This window comes from Oryzias melastigma, linkage group LG9 (assembly GCF_002922805.2).
Source record: "Oryzias melastigma strain HK-1 linkage group LG9, ASM292280v2, whole genome shotgun sequence".
Lineage (NCBI taxonomy): Eukaryota > Metazoa > Chordata > Actinopteri > Beloniformes > Adrianichthyidae > Oryzias > Oryzias melastigma.
The window spans coordinates 1,116,292-1,130,711 of record NC_050520.1 but is presented as its reverse complement, the minus strand read 5'-3'; the positions used below and the strand labels follow the sequence as shown (position 1 = coordinate 1,130,711).

Below are 14,420 nucleotides of genomic sequence, written 5' to 3'. Positions count from 1 at the left end.
AGTCAAACGGTGAGTCGGGGTTTGATTCATGAATCCTCAGCTGCTCTCAGACACTATCATGAAAATGAGAGAAAAGTGATCAAACATAGAAGCTAATGAACCAGCAGCTCCTCAGGACGTTCTCCTCTTCCTGATGGAAGGATCTCCGTCTGAGCGGGATGAGTTGACGTCTCCAGACATTGTTTTCCTCTGAAACATCTCGTCCCGTCTCTGGTGTTCATGATGAAGTCGGTCAGAAGGACGTTTCTGAAGCCGCTCCAGCTTCTCTCTGTTTGTTTTGATTTGCTGCCTGCATTAGAGGGGCGGGGCCACCTCCATCCCGCTGCTAAAACCTGAGACCTTTATTTATCCCGTCAGCCTCGTCTGCCCTGTAATCATGCGCCTGCCGGGTGGGGGAGGGGGCTTTGTGATGGCTGCACGCGGCGCTCACGGCTTCACCTCAAACCGAACCACGTATAATTTACATTCCTGGGATTACAGCGAACCTGAGCGCCAACGATGGAAAACAGGTGTGGGGAGTCCGGCCGACCCAGTAGGGTTCTAGGAGGGGGGGGGGGTCAAAGATCCTGACCCGGAGCTGGATCAGGACAGATTCTGGACCTGAACTGGTCTAGCACACAATGGATCAGAGTCGGTTCATGATCTAAACTGGTTTGGCATAGGTTCTGGATTTAAACTGGTTTGACACTGGTTTTGGGTCTGACCTGGTTTGACACGCATGGATCAGCACCGGTTCTGGACCTAAACTGGTTTGGCACAGGTTCTGGATCTGTATTGGTTTACCATTGGTTCTGGATCTAAACTGGTTTGACACGGGTTCTGGATTTAAACTGGTTTATCATGGCTCAGAACCAGTTCATAACCTTAACTGGATCAGCACCGGTTCTGGATCCAAACTGGTTTGTGACAGTTCAGTGTGAAGCAGCGTAAAGCCACAGATTGCAGACCAGGTGGCGCTCTCCTTCAGCTGCTCTGAGTGGCGGCTTGGATGTGGGCGGAGCTTCGTGTCCAGCACAGTGAGGCGTGAGAATGACATCATGGTGGATGAGACTGTGTGGACCCCCCGCTGCATCCTAACTTCCTCCCCACGAATGAAAGGTTTCTCCTCTGGTGAGGAGGAGCTGGAAGGATGACCATCAGCTGACGTTTGAGCCTCCTCCCTGAGCGGCGCAGGGCCTGTAGCGGTCTCCTCCAGGAGGCCGCAGCACGCTGTGTTTCCCTCCTCGCCGCAGAGTTAGCACGTCGCTGTTTCACTCCCACTTCCTCCATCTGCACCCCAGAGCTCATCTGGAAAAGGACTTGTTGATAAGAGACCAGAGGAAAAAGTTACGGTCCGGGTTCGAGTCTGCGGCATCGTAAAGCCGGCCCGGTCCCGCCCTGACGCTCCTGCCACTCGGTCCTCGTTAATTCCTACTTTAGTTTAATCTGCATCGATAAAACCCAGAACACTGAGAGCCCGTTAAAAGACTATTTCAGTCTGGATGTTCTGAGCTTCAGAGTCACCAGAAACCTTTATTCTAGTTCTAGTTCTGAAGAATCAAAAGAGACGAGAATCTGTCTGTGGGTCACCTCAATGAGTCCAAGTCACGGCCCGTGAATTTGGACAAAATATTTATTTTTATGGAGAGTAAAATATTAAAAGTTATTTAAGGTTTAAGTTGATTGATTCTAGAATAATATTCCTGCATTTATATTATTCATAATTATGTTAAAAAGTTACAGTTTTAAAGTTTTAAAAATGAGCATTCTGATCGTTTTTTGTACTATTTTGGGATTTACTAAGATTTTTAAGGCTAACTTGGCATGTAGCTAATATTTTAGCTGGATATCAGCTTCAGCGTTTTCAGCCATCAGCACTAGCATCTTCAATGAGACTAAACAGGAAGTCTTGTTCCGTCAGCCTCGTGCTGCTGATGGATCTCGGCGCCGTCCCGAACCGCCGTCCCGAGCCGCCGTCCCGAGCCGCCGTCCCGAGCCGCCGTCCCGGGCCGCCGTCAGCCCGGCTGTCCTCTCGGCTCCGCGAAGGTTTCCGCTGCTCCTCTTCTGGAGGAAGCGGCGTCTGTTTGAGCAGACGCCGTCTGTGGTTGGAGCCCCCCGAAGGCTCCTCCCATTACCCAGCTCAATGACGGGCTGTGGGGAGCGGGCCGGGTTTAGAGGTGCTACCCCGAGCCGTTGGCAGCGGCCCTGCGGCTCTGAGGGTGGTGCAGCTCCGGACGGGGCTGGAAGTTATTTCGGGGCTTTACGACCCGCTCCTCCGGGTTTGTGTGACGACAGCATGAAAGCAAAGAGCCTCCATTAGGGAGGAGTCACGGCCTGCAGGTTCAGCCTTTCTGCCCTGCGGTTGACCTCTGCTTGACCTTCGCGATCCTTCATGAACTTCTGACCAGCGTCATTAGCCGACCGCCGCGGCGGTGAATGAGAGGCGCTCCTCCAGCGGGCCTCTGACGTCTGATGTGGTTTGATGTGGAAACGGATACCGTTGGGAACCAGACTTGAGCCTCAGCCAGCTGGGCCCCCCCCAGAGAAGAACCCTGTAACCCGTCACATCTGGACGCGTTCGGCCTCCGTTCTTACATTAATGGGGCCGCGACAGTAGTGGAGAGGGAACGGAGCGTGGGTTTGTTGTCGGCGCTCGCCGTGTGATGGCCGGGCGCCCTCAGATTCTCCGTTCCATTGGTGCGTTGGAGTCTCGTGTTCTCGCCGTCCTGAAGATCCCAAAGCTTATAATAAAGATGGAAGGAAGCCGTTTCTGTCGGCCCTCATGTGAGGAAGCAGCCGCCTGTAATTATCCGTCTTCTCATCCCTCAGAAAGAGCTGTGAGGCGTTCAGGAGCGGCGCGGAAACTTCGGCTTCTTTTTGCACGTCAAACCTTGAACGCATCAATGTGGAAGTCATTAGGCGCTAATCTCATCCAGCGTAATAACGGGGGATTAGAAGTTGTTTTTGTCTGTTTTGGGGGCTCGCTCGTCCCCCCCCCGTTTCCCGGACTTTTTCTATTTGCAGATCTGTTTTATTGGAGGCCTCCCCCTCTCCATCGCTCTCTTTCATTCAGCCGCAGCTCTGGTTCCCATCACGGCTTATGACCAAACCACAAAAAAGCTCCAGCCCTCTGCAGGCAGAGACGGGGGTGTCGGGGGGGCTCCTCCTTCTCTCCTCTGACACGGGGCGTTCACGGGGGGCTGGAACCGTCCGCTCGTCTTCACCGGGTCTCAGGGTTCTGCCGTGACCCGCTCCCGCCTCAAAGGCAGACCCACATGAACCCCTTCGTTACCCCGACGGGCTCAGAGCTGCCACATTTACCGTCTAATCCTGGAGCCTCGCCCGCCGCAGAGAGGCGGAATGGTTTCCAGCTGCAGGCGGATCAGCCGACCACGTGCCGACGAGGGAAGGTTTCCGGAAGCAGAGCCGGTCCGGCCCCTGAGGAGGTGACCGAAGGGCCCGGCGGGGTTGAGGAGCGGTCAGGACTCCTGGAGGAGCCGTGACTCAGTCCTGCTCTCAGCTCTTTATAGACGCGGTTCTGTGTTTGTCTTGCTGTTGCCATGGTTACCACCATCTCGACCAGCGGTGTCAAACTCGGTCGCACAAGGGGCCAAAATCCAAAACAGGCCTCAGGTCGCGGGACACATCAGCATCTACAGCTTCAGAAGATCCTGAAGGATCTGGACGTGAAATCATCGATTTGGAATCACTTGTTGTTTTATTTGTTTCAGACGTTAAATTCGCCTCTCAGACAGAAGAAGATCTGTGGATCTCAGTGGGACTTTGTTGGTTATAAACGTTTAAAACGTGCAGCTCTGCTCCTTCCTTTAATGACCGAAGTCGGTTTCATTAACTTTGAATCAATAAAGATCGATCTTTTCCTGGAGTTTAGAAACCCACGGATGAAAACGATGTTTTTAACGGGTTCTTCTCTGATGATGGAGAACATGATTACGGTCAAAATGTAATTAGTATTTATTTATTTCAGGCAGAACATACAGAAATTAAATCAAAGGCAAATCACATTTTTAATTTGTGCCTTTTTAATGTAACGTTTAAACCTCTTTGTATGGATTTATGTTTGAATTTATCCATCTGGTTTTGTATTTTTATTATTATTTATTTATTGTTATTTTAAAACTCAAAATGTAATTTACAACACTTTATTTCAGTTTCAAATCTTTTTTTAATTTATTGTCGATTTTGAAATTTTCAGATTCTAAAAAAAAAGAGTTAAAGTGAGAAAAAGATTTAAACTGAATAAAAGTTCTGAAATTAACATTTTTAGTTTTAAAACAAAAAAACATCTGAAGATGAAAAAAAAATGTTTTTTAGTTTGTTTATTTTAGAATATGAAAAAGTTTTAGACATTCTAAAAAAGTGTTTTGCCAAACACAAAGTTTTTTTTTTTTCTATTTATTTTATTTGAGTTTTAGATAATATTGGCCTCAGATTAGCTCCGTACTTTTCCTGCCTCCTCTGGAGTATGGAGCTGAATTTGGGCCAAAATTCTTTTAAAAACCCAAATATTGGCCTCACTTTAGCTCCATACGGGATGGGCTACACGGTTCGATTCTGGCAGGTTGGGGTTCAAACGCAGCGGCAGTCCACTGACTCGGTTGTTTTTCTGTTAACTGTATAAAACAGGCGGAGCTGGAACTTAGAAGCCTTGACATTAGAGAAGCGCCCCCTGGAGGGCAGCTGCTGTTGCCCCGCCTCCCTCCCAGATCAGACCAGAGATGACTTTGTGAATCCTGGAGGTCTGGTTGAAAGATGGCGTTGGTTGGTGTGTTTTTCTGCGTTGTTGATTTGTTTCAGATCAGTTTGAATGTTCGTTGGAGACCGAAGCGCCCCGGTGGTCACTCTGTGAACTGTTCTGGCTCCAGTTACTTCTGTTTTCAAACCTCTCAAACAGGAAACTCTTGTTTTAGGTTTGAAGTCCAGAAATCAGAGAACGATTCAGAACTCTTTCGTGGTTCGTTCTGAAACTGGAGCAGTGAATGAATCCGCTCTGATTGACAGTGTGGTTCCGGTGTTGAGCAGCTCCTCTTGCAGGCGTGAACGTTCGTCTGCGGCGCCGCCGACCTGCACAAAAGCAGCCGTCACTCAGAGGCCGACAGAACAAAGTCTTATCCTGGAATCTTCTGCTCACAGCGATCGGTTACATCTGCTCACAGGTGCATCTATTGAGACCTGAGCGTTATTTACCGTCCGCCCTCCGGGGGTAAACCCGATCGTGACTCCGCCCCTCCGGTCGACAGAAACCATTAAGCACTTTTTTTTCACCTGAAGTTGGAGTCGAGTTGTTCTCGCTCTGCGCCGCGTTTACAGTCTGCTCACGAGATCCGTGCATGAAGGCAGCATTCACCTGAGAGCCATGAACAATGGAGGGCACCAGAAGAACAGGAACATGACACGCTGCTGCTCCTCGCCGCCGCCGAGTTCCTGTCTGCCACGTGATGGATGTAGAAAACAGCAAAAAACACTTTGATTTGGAGCAACTCAGACTGACGTGTGAACACAACTTGGAGTCTTGTGCAAACATGGAAGCTCATTTTCTAAACACGATTCATTTGCTTGATTGTGTGATTGCTCAGGAAGCATTCTCACGATAGTGATTCTCTGCATCTTTACAAACTCAATCACACTTTACAAACTCAATCACACTTTCAGAGACTTTAGAAATCTTATCGAAACCTTCAGCTCGTTCAGGACTTTACTGCTTGACCTTTTGGTATTTATAAACTTTATCGTTTTTGAAATATTTGCAGAATATGTCCCAAAGGAAATGAGAAATCGTTCAAATCATCAAAAACTTTACGTACATTTAAACTCTGAAAACTTTCAATAGAGACAGAATTCAAACTTTAAAATTATCATCAAATTCTGGGTTCTTAGGCTCATTTGGAGCTTAGCATCATGCTAGCTGCTAATTTACACATTTCTCCAGTTTTTAGGCTAATTTGGCATTTAGTTAATATTTGAGTAACCTTCATCATTTTTAGAGCTCTATCAGTTTCAGCATCTTCAACTTTTAACATTCACAATAGAATTATCTCCTTCCAGAGAGATCCTCTTGTGTCTCATCATTTTGGAAGTTTCGTGGACCGTCCACATGTCCTTCTGTCTTCTTGTTGCTCAGCAGGGAACTCTCCATGGATCTGTTAGTCCAGAAGTCTCTTTCTGACTGTTGGATCAGGAACTCTGACCTGAACTGATCCCATCCTCTGAATCCATCTTCTTCTGCTTCGTTCTCGACCTCCTGGATCTCCTGTGAAGGTTTTCTCTGTTCTGGAGCTCCGTGTTTCTCTGGAGTCTCAGAGCTGCAGGAACGTCGGCCTGACTCTTCTGGACTCTGACATTCTGGTTCTTAAATGTCTTTAGAAGACAGAACTTTGCACTCAAACGTCTTTTTCAGGGGTTTCTCGTGGTTGTCAGCAGTTCTGGGTGTGGCAGAAGATCTGAACTTTCCCAAAAAAGTGACAACAAAGAGAAACGATCAGGAAGTTTTCTGAACGTTCCTGACGTAACTGCAGGTCACAGAAGAGGAAGTTGAGTTTGGAGGCAAAGCGGAGCCTGATGGAGGCCAGCTGCTGTCCTCTGACACCTCCACAGTTGGACCAGAGAACAACTTCATGCAGATCATCGTACTTCTGTCACACTCGGACTGACAGAATCGGAGCGACAGAATCGGAGCGACGGCGCCGTTTCTCATTTTCTGTCCCGTCAGAGCGAAGCCTGTTTTCTGATGATCAATCACAATCAATCAGAGCAATTAGTTCACCTGGAACATGAGGTCTTTTTGACAGTGATGCAATAAAAACAGAGCTGAGAGTCTTTTTCAGGCGGGAGCCCCCGAGGGGGGGCGCGCTGACGGCTCATCAACCTGCCATCACGCTGTTTGTTTGAATTCCTTCTTCCAGAGAAGAAAAGCTCCCAACAGCCTTTGTTTGGCTTCGGAAACCACATATGGTTGTTATACACTTTTAAACTCGAACCATCTTTGCTTCATACCCCCCCCCGTTCTCATGCGTGAGCATTAATTGAAACAATACTCTTCCAGTTCTCTGGAGCGAACCTGAAGAACTCTCGTCCTCCGTTTGGTGGTGTGAGAAGCGGCGAGACGCTTCACGTCAGATTCTTCAGGCTTCAGTGGAAAGCTTCAGGGCTGACGCGTTTGACAGAGCAGTTAGGAACAGACCCAACGAGTACGACTAGTTCGGACCGACTTCTTCTCAAAGAAAGTTTGCACCAAAACAAAACTTCAAAGCTAAAACAACAAATACTGGAATGCACGGTGGTGGACGAGTGATGGTTTGGGCTTTGGGTTGAAGCTGCTGCTCATATACGGACTTAAAACAGTTAATAATGAATCTTACTAACATGTATATGAAGGAATGTGAACATATGAGGAGTGGGCGGGTCACAGGACCAGTTATGAACACACAAAAACACCAGAAAAGGCGAAACAGTTCCTCCTGTAACCCGAGTTCTTGATGGATTTACCTCTTATATGCTGTAATCTCACGGCTCCAGATTTAAGATTTAACTACTGCGGCAATAAAACCCAAAATGTGATATTTACACGAGTGGAGGCCAGATCTGGAGAGGTTTCAGTCTCATAGCCAGAAATATCAATTTTTATTGTACTTTTTATTATGTATTATAGAAATAGTTATTTTTGTGGTAATGTTCTGAAACTTCTCTTTGTCTTTTGTAACATTTTATTCAAACGTTTGTTGTGGGTTTAGATGATCTGAAAAACAGCTGATTTGAATGTATCACAGACGGACAGACAGCTGGTTCCACCTGCTGCAGGTTTGACTGGAATGAAGAACAACTAAACCTCCACAAATCTGAATCAGGGTCAGACAGGCAGAGGTCAGTCATCAGCGTGGGATCATCACAGAAGAGAGTAGACGTGTCAGAGTCCAGGTGAGGGTCGGGGCGGGCTGCAGGGTCAGAACCAGAAGATCAGGTCCATACAGAAACGCTCAGTAATGCTGGTACAAACAATACTTCACACTGAGTCAGGCTCTGTGGGGCTCAAATGATCTGACTGACAATGATGAGGAGTGTGTGCTGGGGCTGCTGGGAGATGTAGTGTGTTCAGTACACTGGAGACGGAGCTCTGAATCCTGACAGTATTGGGATTCTTCCTCCTCCTCAGATGGATTTCTGTTTTTCACTTCCTCCTCTTTGTTCTCCTTCCAGAGTGTTACACCGCCAACGGCGAGGACTACCGAGGCCTTCAGAACATGACCAGCCTTCAAGCCGGCAAACCCTGCCTCTTCTGGAACGAGACCTTCCAGCATCCGTACAACACGCTCAAGTATCCCAACGGAGAAGGAGGTCTGGGAAGCCACAACTACTGCAGGTGAGCGTCCGCTCCTCAGGAAGTCTCCACTTCTGGGGTCGGGTTGTTTTTACTCTGATCTGACGGGTAAAGATGAGTGTTCTGTCCTCTGGGACCTTTCTCCATCCAGTCCTTCTGCTCACCTGGTGGGCGTGGCCAATGTGCCTTCATTGGCACCTGCTGGTTATTTAAGCCATGCAGGCAGCAGAGCAGCGAATGAGGATCTGGGTGGGTTCTGGTTGGTGTGGTCTTTGTCCTCAGCAGTCTTACACTGCTGGGTTATCTTAGTTTGGGTTGGACCTTGGTAGTCTTGGTTTGTTTTCTTTAGGTAGTTTTGGTTAGGCACACCTCATCAGGGAGCTGCTGACTCTGACGGTCGACACGTCCGGGTCAGTCTCCATGAATTATTTTATGTTTGCTTCCAATTCCCTTCTGGTTTGTCTTTTTGTTTGGACCCTGAAAGGAATTCAGCGTGTTCTGCAGACGGATGGATGGGATTATGTCTCATTTACTTTAATATTTGCAGTAAAGATGGAAAAATATTGTTATTTATTTGTATTTAAAACTTTATTCACATTATTTTCCTCAACAAATCGTCTTCCATGATAAGTTTTGATCCAGACGACTTGATGTTTTATGTTCTGACACAGAAACGATTGAAGGATATAAAAATGAACCTCAGATACTAACTGGACTCTTTTATGGTTATTTCTGTCACGTTCATCGACTGTATCGGAGATCAAAAACGGTTCACTTCCTGCTCCAACCAAATGAGCCGTGCAGACGCCGCCATGTTGGAGGCAGATGTTGTCAGTAAGCAGTGATTGGTCTGTCAGTCTGAGGCCACGCCCCTACCACTCCAAAGCAGGTTTTACTAAATCTATCAATCAAACGTTTGGAACATTGAACGTGGGGGCCAGCAGGCTCCGCCTACTTCTACTGAGACATCTGATTGGTCAGTTGATGTAAACCTGGGTTGTCAAGCTCAGTTTATCTTGGAGCCACTGAAGGCGGAGTCTGGCTGAGGCTGGACCGTATGGGGTCCCATTTGTGCCAAAAATATGTTTTTGTGTCCACTGTCTACAGAACAAGTTTATGGAACATCTCTGTACAGCTAAGGAATATCTTCTGTGTGTCCTGTGAAACGACAGGAGCTAATGACGCTAGCAACTGTTGCTAAGGACTTTTCTGATCCAACCACAATAGCAAATGGAGGTTTTTAACAAAAAGCTGAAAAATAAAGCAAATACAAAACTATCATCAAAGAAGAGAGGCGTGGACATGGAGAAGATTTCTCTCAGCAGACATTGAACTTTCATATTAAGGCGGGGGCCGCCAATGGCCCGCGGGCCGCCAGTTGGAGACCCCAAAGGATAATGCTCAGTGAGGCGTCCATTATCGCTTCTGCAAAGTCTGTTAACTATTGATCATGAACACCATGAAGGTCACTTATGAAAGAAATCTATATTAGATCAAATATTAGTACTTTAGTTTGGTTATTTTTCAATGTTATTTTTATGAAGATACTCTTTATCACATGGCGGGAGGTGTCGTCATGGTAACAGAGCCTGTCTGGATCTGGTTCTGCAGCAGCTGGATGAGGACCAACCAGTTAAAGGTCATGTGAGGTGATCCAAAGCATCATTTTAGAGGGAAAGTTCACGTCTTCCCGCTCGATGAGGACACACCCACTTTTACTAAGGCAACTGATTGGCCAGTTTATAACTTGAATAACTACAGAAAACAAATAAAAATAGTGGATCACTTCAGAGGATTCACTTCTGACCAATAGAACGACTGATAGCAGTTGTCTCTTTCTCTATGCAGTCTATGGGGTTTTGAAAGTACTTCCTGTTTGTAACGCCAGGGGGGCGGGGCCACTGCCAGTCCTCATATACAGTCACTGGTTGCGTGTTTTTACAAACGTGGCACCTTTGAAAAAGCACGAGATGATGGTGATCACAGCAGAGCGGCTCCGCCTCTCAGGCTGTTTGCTCGGAGTTTATTTGCCTCTGAACTCCTGACAGTCTTCGGTCTGTCAGCACCAGCGCTTGAGCACACAGAGAGTTTACAGAAGCGCCGAGCGTGAAGGACACAAAGGCTCAGCGAGACACGTCTGCCTTCACTCTGACAGCGCCGCAGCTTCTGCAAACGGCGGCTCGGCCGGAGCGGCGGCAGAGGAAACACATCCGACCCGAATCAGAGATTCTGTAAACTCCTGGAGCAGCAGCAGGCGGATCTGTTCTGTTTGAACTGGACCGGGTTTGGAGGATTTCTGCAAAGCAGGACGGTTTGAGCGGCGCTGCAGCACGCAGGCCTCAGCGCTGACGGATCTCAGAGCTCTTTGAACGGAACCAGAGTGAGGAGTTGATGTTCACAGCAGGAAAGCGGATGTGCTGTCCGTCGTTACCCACATTTGAATTGCAAATGAGCAGATTTCTGAGTCTGAAGGTCTCTAAACCTCTTGAACTTCCTGCATTGTTCTGGGTTTAGATCCGTCGGTTCTCAAGCTTCAGTTTCGGTGGGAACACAGGTGGAAGTCTCACCTGAGGGCTTTGCAGAGATTAAACCTGAACTCTGAAGCTTCAGGGTTCTCGCTGCAGCATGAAGTCCAAAGATCACAAAAGGACTTCTCAGTCTGATGTTCTGATGTCACTGATGTTCTGATGTCACTGATGTTCTGATGTCACTGATGCTGAAGGAAGAACAGACCACATTTGGGTTTACAGCCTTCTGTCATCATCTCAGTGACTGCAGTGAGGAGCAGCAGGAAAACATGGAGCAGCATGAAACCCCGAGGAGAAAGAGGAGGAGGTCCGTGACCGATCTACCAATGAGAAGAAGACAAATAAGTTCAGGATCGAAGCAACTTTGATATACAGTCACATCTTATGAAAGCCTGAACACATATTTGGATAAACACAATTCAAACGTCTCCGACGGATCAAAGGGATTTAACTTGACGTTAAAACATTTTTTTAAGCCAAAACTTTTTAAAAATTCATTTTAAATGTAATTTCAAAAGGATGTAAGTCCTGCTGATGTTTAAGTTTAGAAACCAAACTTTCAGACCCGTTTAAGGGACGGGAAGACGCCACAATAAAGTGTCTCAATGACCCGATTTCAGCCAAAAGAGCAAAAATAACTTTGACTTTTGTTCACATCTTTTCTTCTATCAGTAGAATAATCGTCTTGTTTTAGTTTGATTCTTATAAATGACTTCAGAATTTTTTCAGAATAAGAGTCGACATTAACATATGATCATGTGATTAAGACATAACAGATTATTTAATGGTGTCTTCATTTCTTCACATGACTGTAAACCTCATCTGAACTTATTTAAGACCTTAAAATGTAGTTCTGGTTCATCGTGTCATTAGTACATGTTTGTTGTGTTTTATTTCTTTCTGTGCCTTCATGGCCGTCGACCACAGATGAAGACCGGCCTTTAGGCTGAATCGGGATTTTAAAACATTGTTTAACCAGGTGGTTTTCTCTTGAATTCCATAGTCTAAATAGATCTAAAAAATACAGTCTTTAAGTCCAATCTGCAGCTTCAGTGTGGGGGTCTCTGGGGGTCATTGGGGTCTCCGGAGGTCACTGGGGTCTCTGGGGGTCACTGGGGGTCTCTGGGGGTCGCTGTAGCAGCCAGGTGACACCAGGTGTGTTCAGTGGAAGTTTTCATTAGGAAGTTCCTCATAGCAGGAACGTGGAGGCTCTCAGAGATGTTGGGTTTGGATCCACTGACCTTGACAAGTGGAATTTTAAGATATTGTTCTTTTGTTTGAATTTGTTGGTTTTTGTTTGTTTGTTTGTTTTGATGTCTTGGAATAAAGCAAACCTCACAAACCAACAGCACTCCAGCGATGAAGACGAGGATGTGTGAGCGCTTGATGAAGCAGCTCCTCATCAGTATAAATAATCATAAAACTTTTTCTGTTTCTTCAAAGTTTAGAACCATTTTTATCCAGAAAGTAAGAAAAAGTTCAGATTTCTGGTCTGAGTTTGAGCGGTCGGATGGTTTGAGGATCCGCTCGTCATTCCGGTAAATTTTACATCATCAGACTTTATTTCCTCTGTGAACTCTGAGGGTTTCACACGACAAACGTCTGATGGTTTCCTGAGGTGATTAAAAATGTAAAACGTCACGTCAGCAACACGAAAACGTGATTGTTTTTCTGATTAAAGTTACATGTAAACAGAAAGGTGCAGCAAAAAAAAACATTTATCATTAATTAAAGTAAAACTAAAAAATAATTTAGAGCAAATTAAAGATGTAAAATATTTAATAGATAAAAACATGGTTTGATAGGAGTGAAATTCATTCATTATTTATATGTTTTTGTGCAGTTTGTCGGCACATTTCATTGTATTAAGCTTGATTTTTTTTTATCTTAATTTTCCTGTAGATTTTCGCCCTTTGACCTCTTTGGTTAATAAATTAAACCTAATCTCCGTAGATTATCAGTTTAAATGCTAAATTATCAAATGATGACTCAGCGTTCGTGTTTATAATCAGTTAATCTGATAATTTATCTCCTCGTCTGATCATTCCTCTTCATATTCATCTTTTACACACTTACATTTGTGGGCGGGGCTTAAACTGTCTCACATTACTCAGACCTTAAAGTCTCCTCTAATGTCACGAATGACTCGATCAGACACCAAACCTCGATCCAGACGAGTCTCCAACCACAAAAGTGCGATCAGCAGATCTCCTCCTCCTGTTAGAGGGAGATCTTTCATCTCCTCCTCCTCCTCCTCCTCCTCCTCCTCCTCCTGAGGTGGTTGCAATCGTCTGCTTCATGAAAGCGCTGCTGCTTGTTAAATGACTTTAGACTTTTATACGCCAGTCGTCTGTGCCAAGCATTACAGAGCAGATGATAAACTCTGCGATTCATGTGGAGGAAAAGCGTCTGAGCTGCAGCCAGCGGAGAACAGCTGTTTTCGTCGGCTCCCGCCTTCCACGGCGAGGCTGCAGAGCGTGCCAGCCGAATGTGGCGGGAGCTGGCAGGGCGCCGCGGCGTGCAGCACGCTGGCAGCAGAAGAGAAGAGTGGCGCGGCGTAATTGGGCCCATTAAGAGTCCAAACAGCTTCTGTGATCTACCTCTGGGTGTGGGAGGGGCTCTGCTCTGTTGACATGGGGGGGGGGCATCATCATCATCCTCTGCCTTCACCACCGGAGCATCTTCCAACATTAAACACAGATGAGAGTTTGTGGAGACCGCATGGATCACGTTCCTGTGTTGGGGGTGGGGGGGGGTTCTTCCTCTCCCCTTTTTAAAGAAGAGAGGAGCTGACAATGTGATAAAAAGCTGATTCATCATCTTTCTTCAGAAGAAACTCTTGTTTTACTCCAAGTGTTTCATTGAGTTTTCCATGTGTATCCTGATGCATTACAAGGTTCAGACAGACTCAGGACAAACTACTAAAACAAGTTCTTCTAATACTGAGGCTGAAGTCGTTTGTAAGAAACAAAAGCCAAAGAAGATCCTCCTCCACCAGCAGGACCTGCATGCAGCATCACATGCAGCTGAGCTGCTCCAAGCAAAGAGCTGGAGACATTCTCAAGAAGGCCCAGACCTCACAAGTCCTCAAATCTGTGGGTAGCGCTGCCATGATTAGCCGACTATTAAAATACTCGACGAGTAATTAATAGTCGATTTGTCGTCACTTTATATTCTACGAAGTCAGAATGTAGTAAAGCTGAACAAAGTTGTGAGCGTTCAGCACCATGAAAATATAAATTTTTTATATTTGAATCAGTGAGACCAAAACTTTATCTTTAATAAAAAATAGCTCCTAGATGCCGACCTCATTAGAGAGATCAGGAATTTACTGTCCGTCAAACTCATTTTGACAGGTGACCTTTGACCCTTTATATATAAAACTGATATTAAATTGTTACGTCATCTTGAGGGGCGGAGCACCTGTCAAAATGGGTTTGATGGAAGGTATATTCCTGATCTCTCTCATTTGATTTAATCTTGTTTTAATCCCAGAAAGTAATGAGGGACAGAAGCTGCGCGATTCATTATAAGTTTAATAAACTAACTTCTTAATTGTCTCTATTTTTATTTAGTTT

At 46.0% G+C, this 14,420-nt stretch overlaps 1 protein-coding gene and 1 long non-coding RNA gene across 4 annotated transcripts in view; one reads left to right on the top strand and one right to left on the bottom strand.

Annotated features, from left to right (window-relative positions):
- The window catches only part of LOC118599155, a 7,024-nt gene extending 3,388 nt beyond the window's left edge, over positions 1-3,636 (bottom strand). Inside the window, exon 1 of the long non-coding RNA XR_004948454.1 lies at positions 3,301-3,636. This is a non-coding gene — a long non-coding RNA (uncharacterized LOC118599155). The remainder of the gene's footprint in view (positions 1-3,300) is intronic.
- Positions 1-14,420, top strand: part of kremen1 (kringle containing transmembrane protein 1) — a 53,661-nt gene that overhangs the window by 13,453 nt on the left and 25,788 nt on the right. For 2 of the 3 annotated variants that reach the window (XM_024258030.2, XM_024258031.2), the window contains exon 2: positions 8,194-8,356. In XM_024258030.2, coding sequence (XP_024113798.1) covers positions 8,194-8,356 — 163 coding nt within the window. Of the gene's footprint in view, positions 1-7,665; positions 7,915-8,193; positions 8,357-14,420 lie in introns of those variants that run through there. The other variant, XM_024258032.2, reaches the window with a different exon arrangement.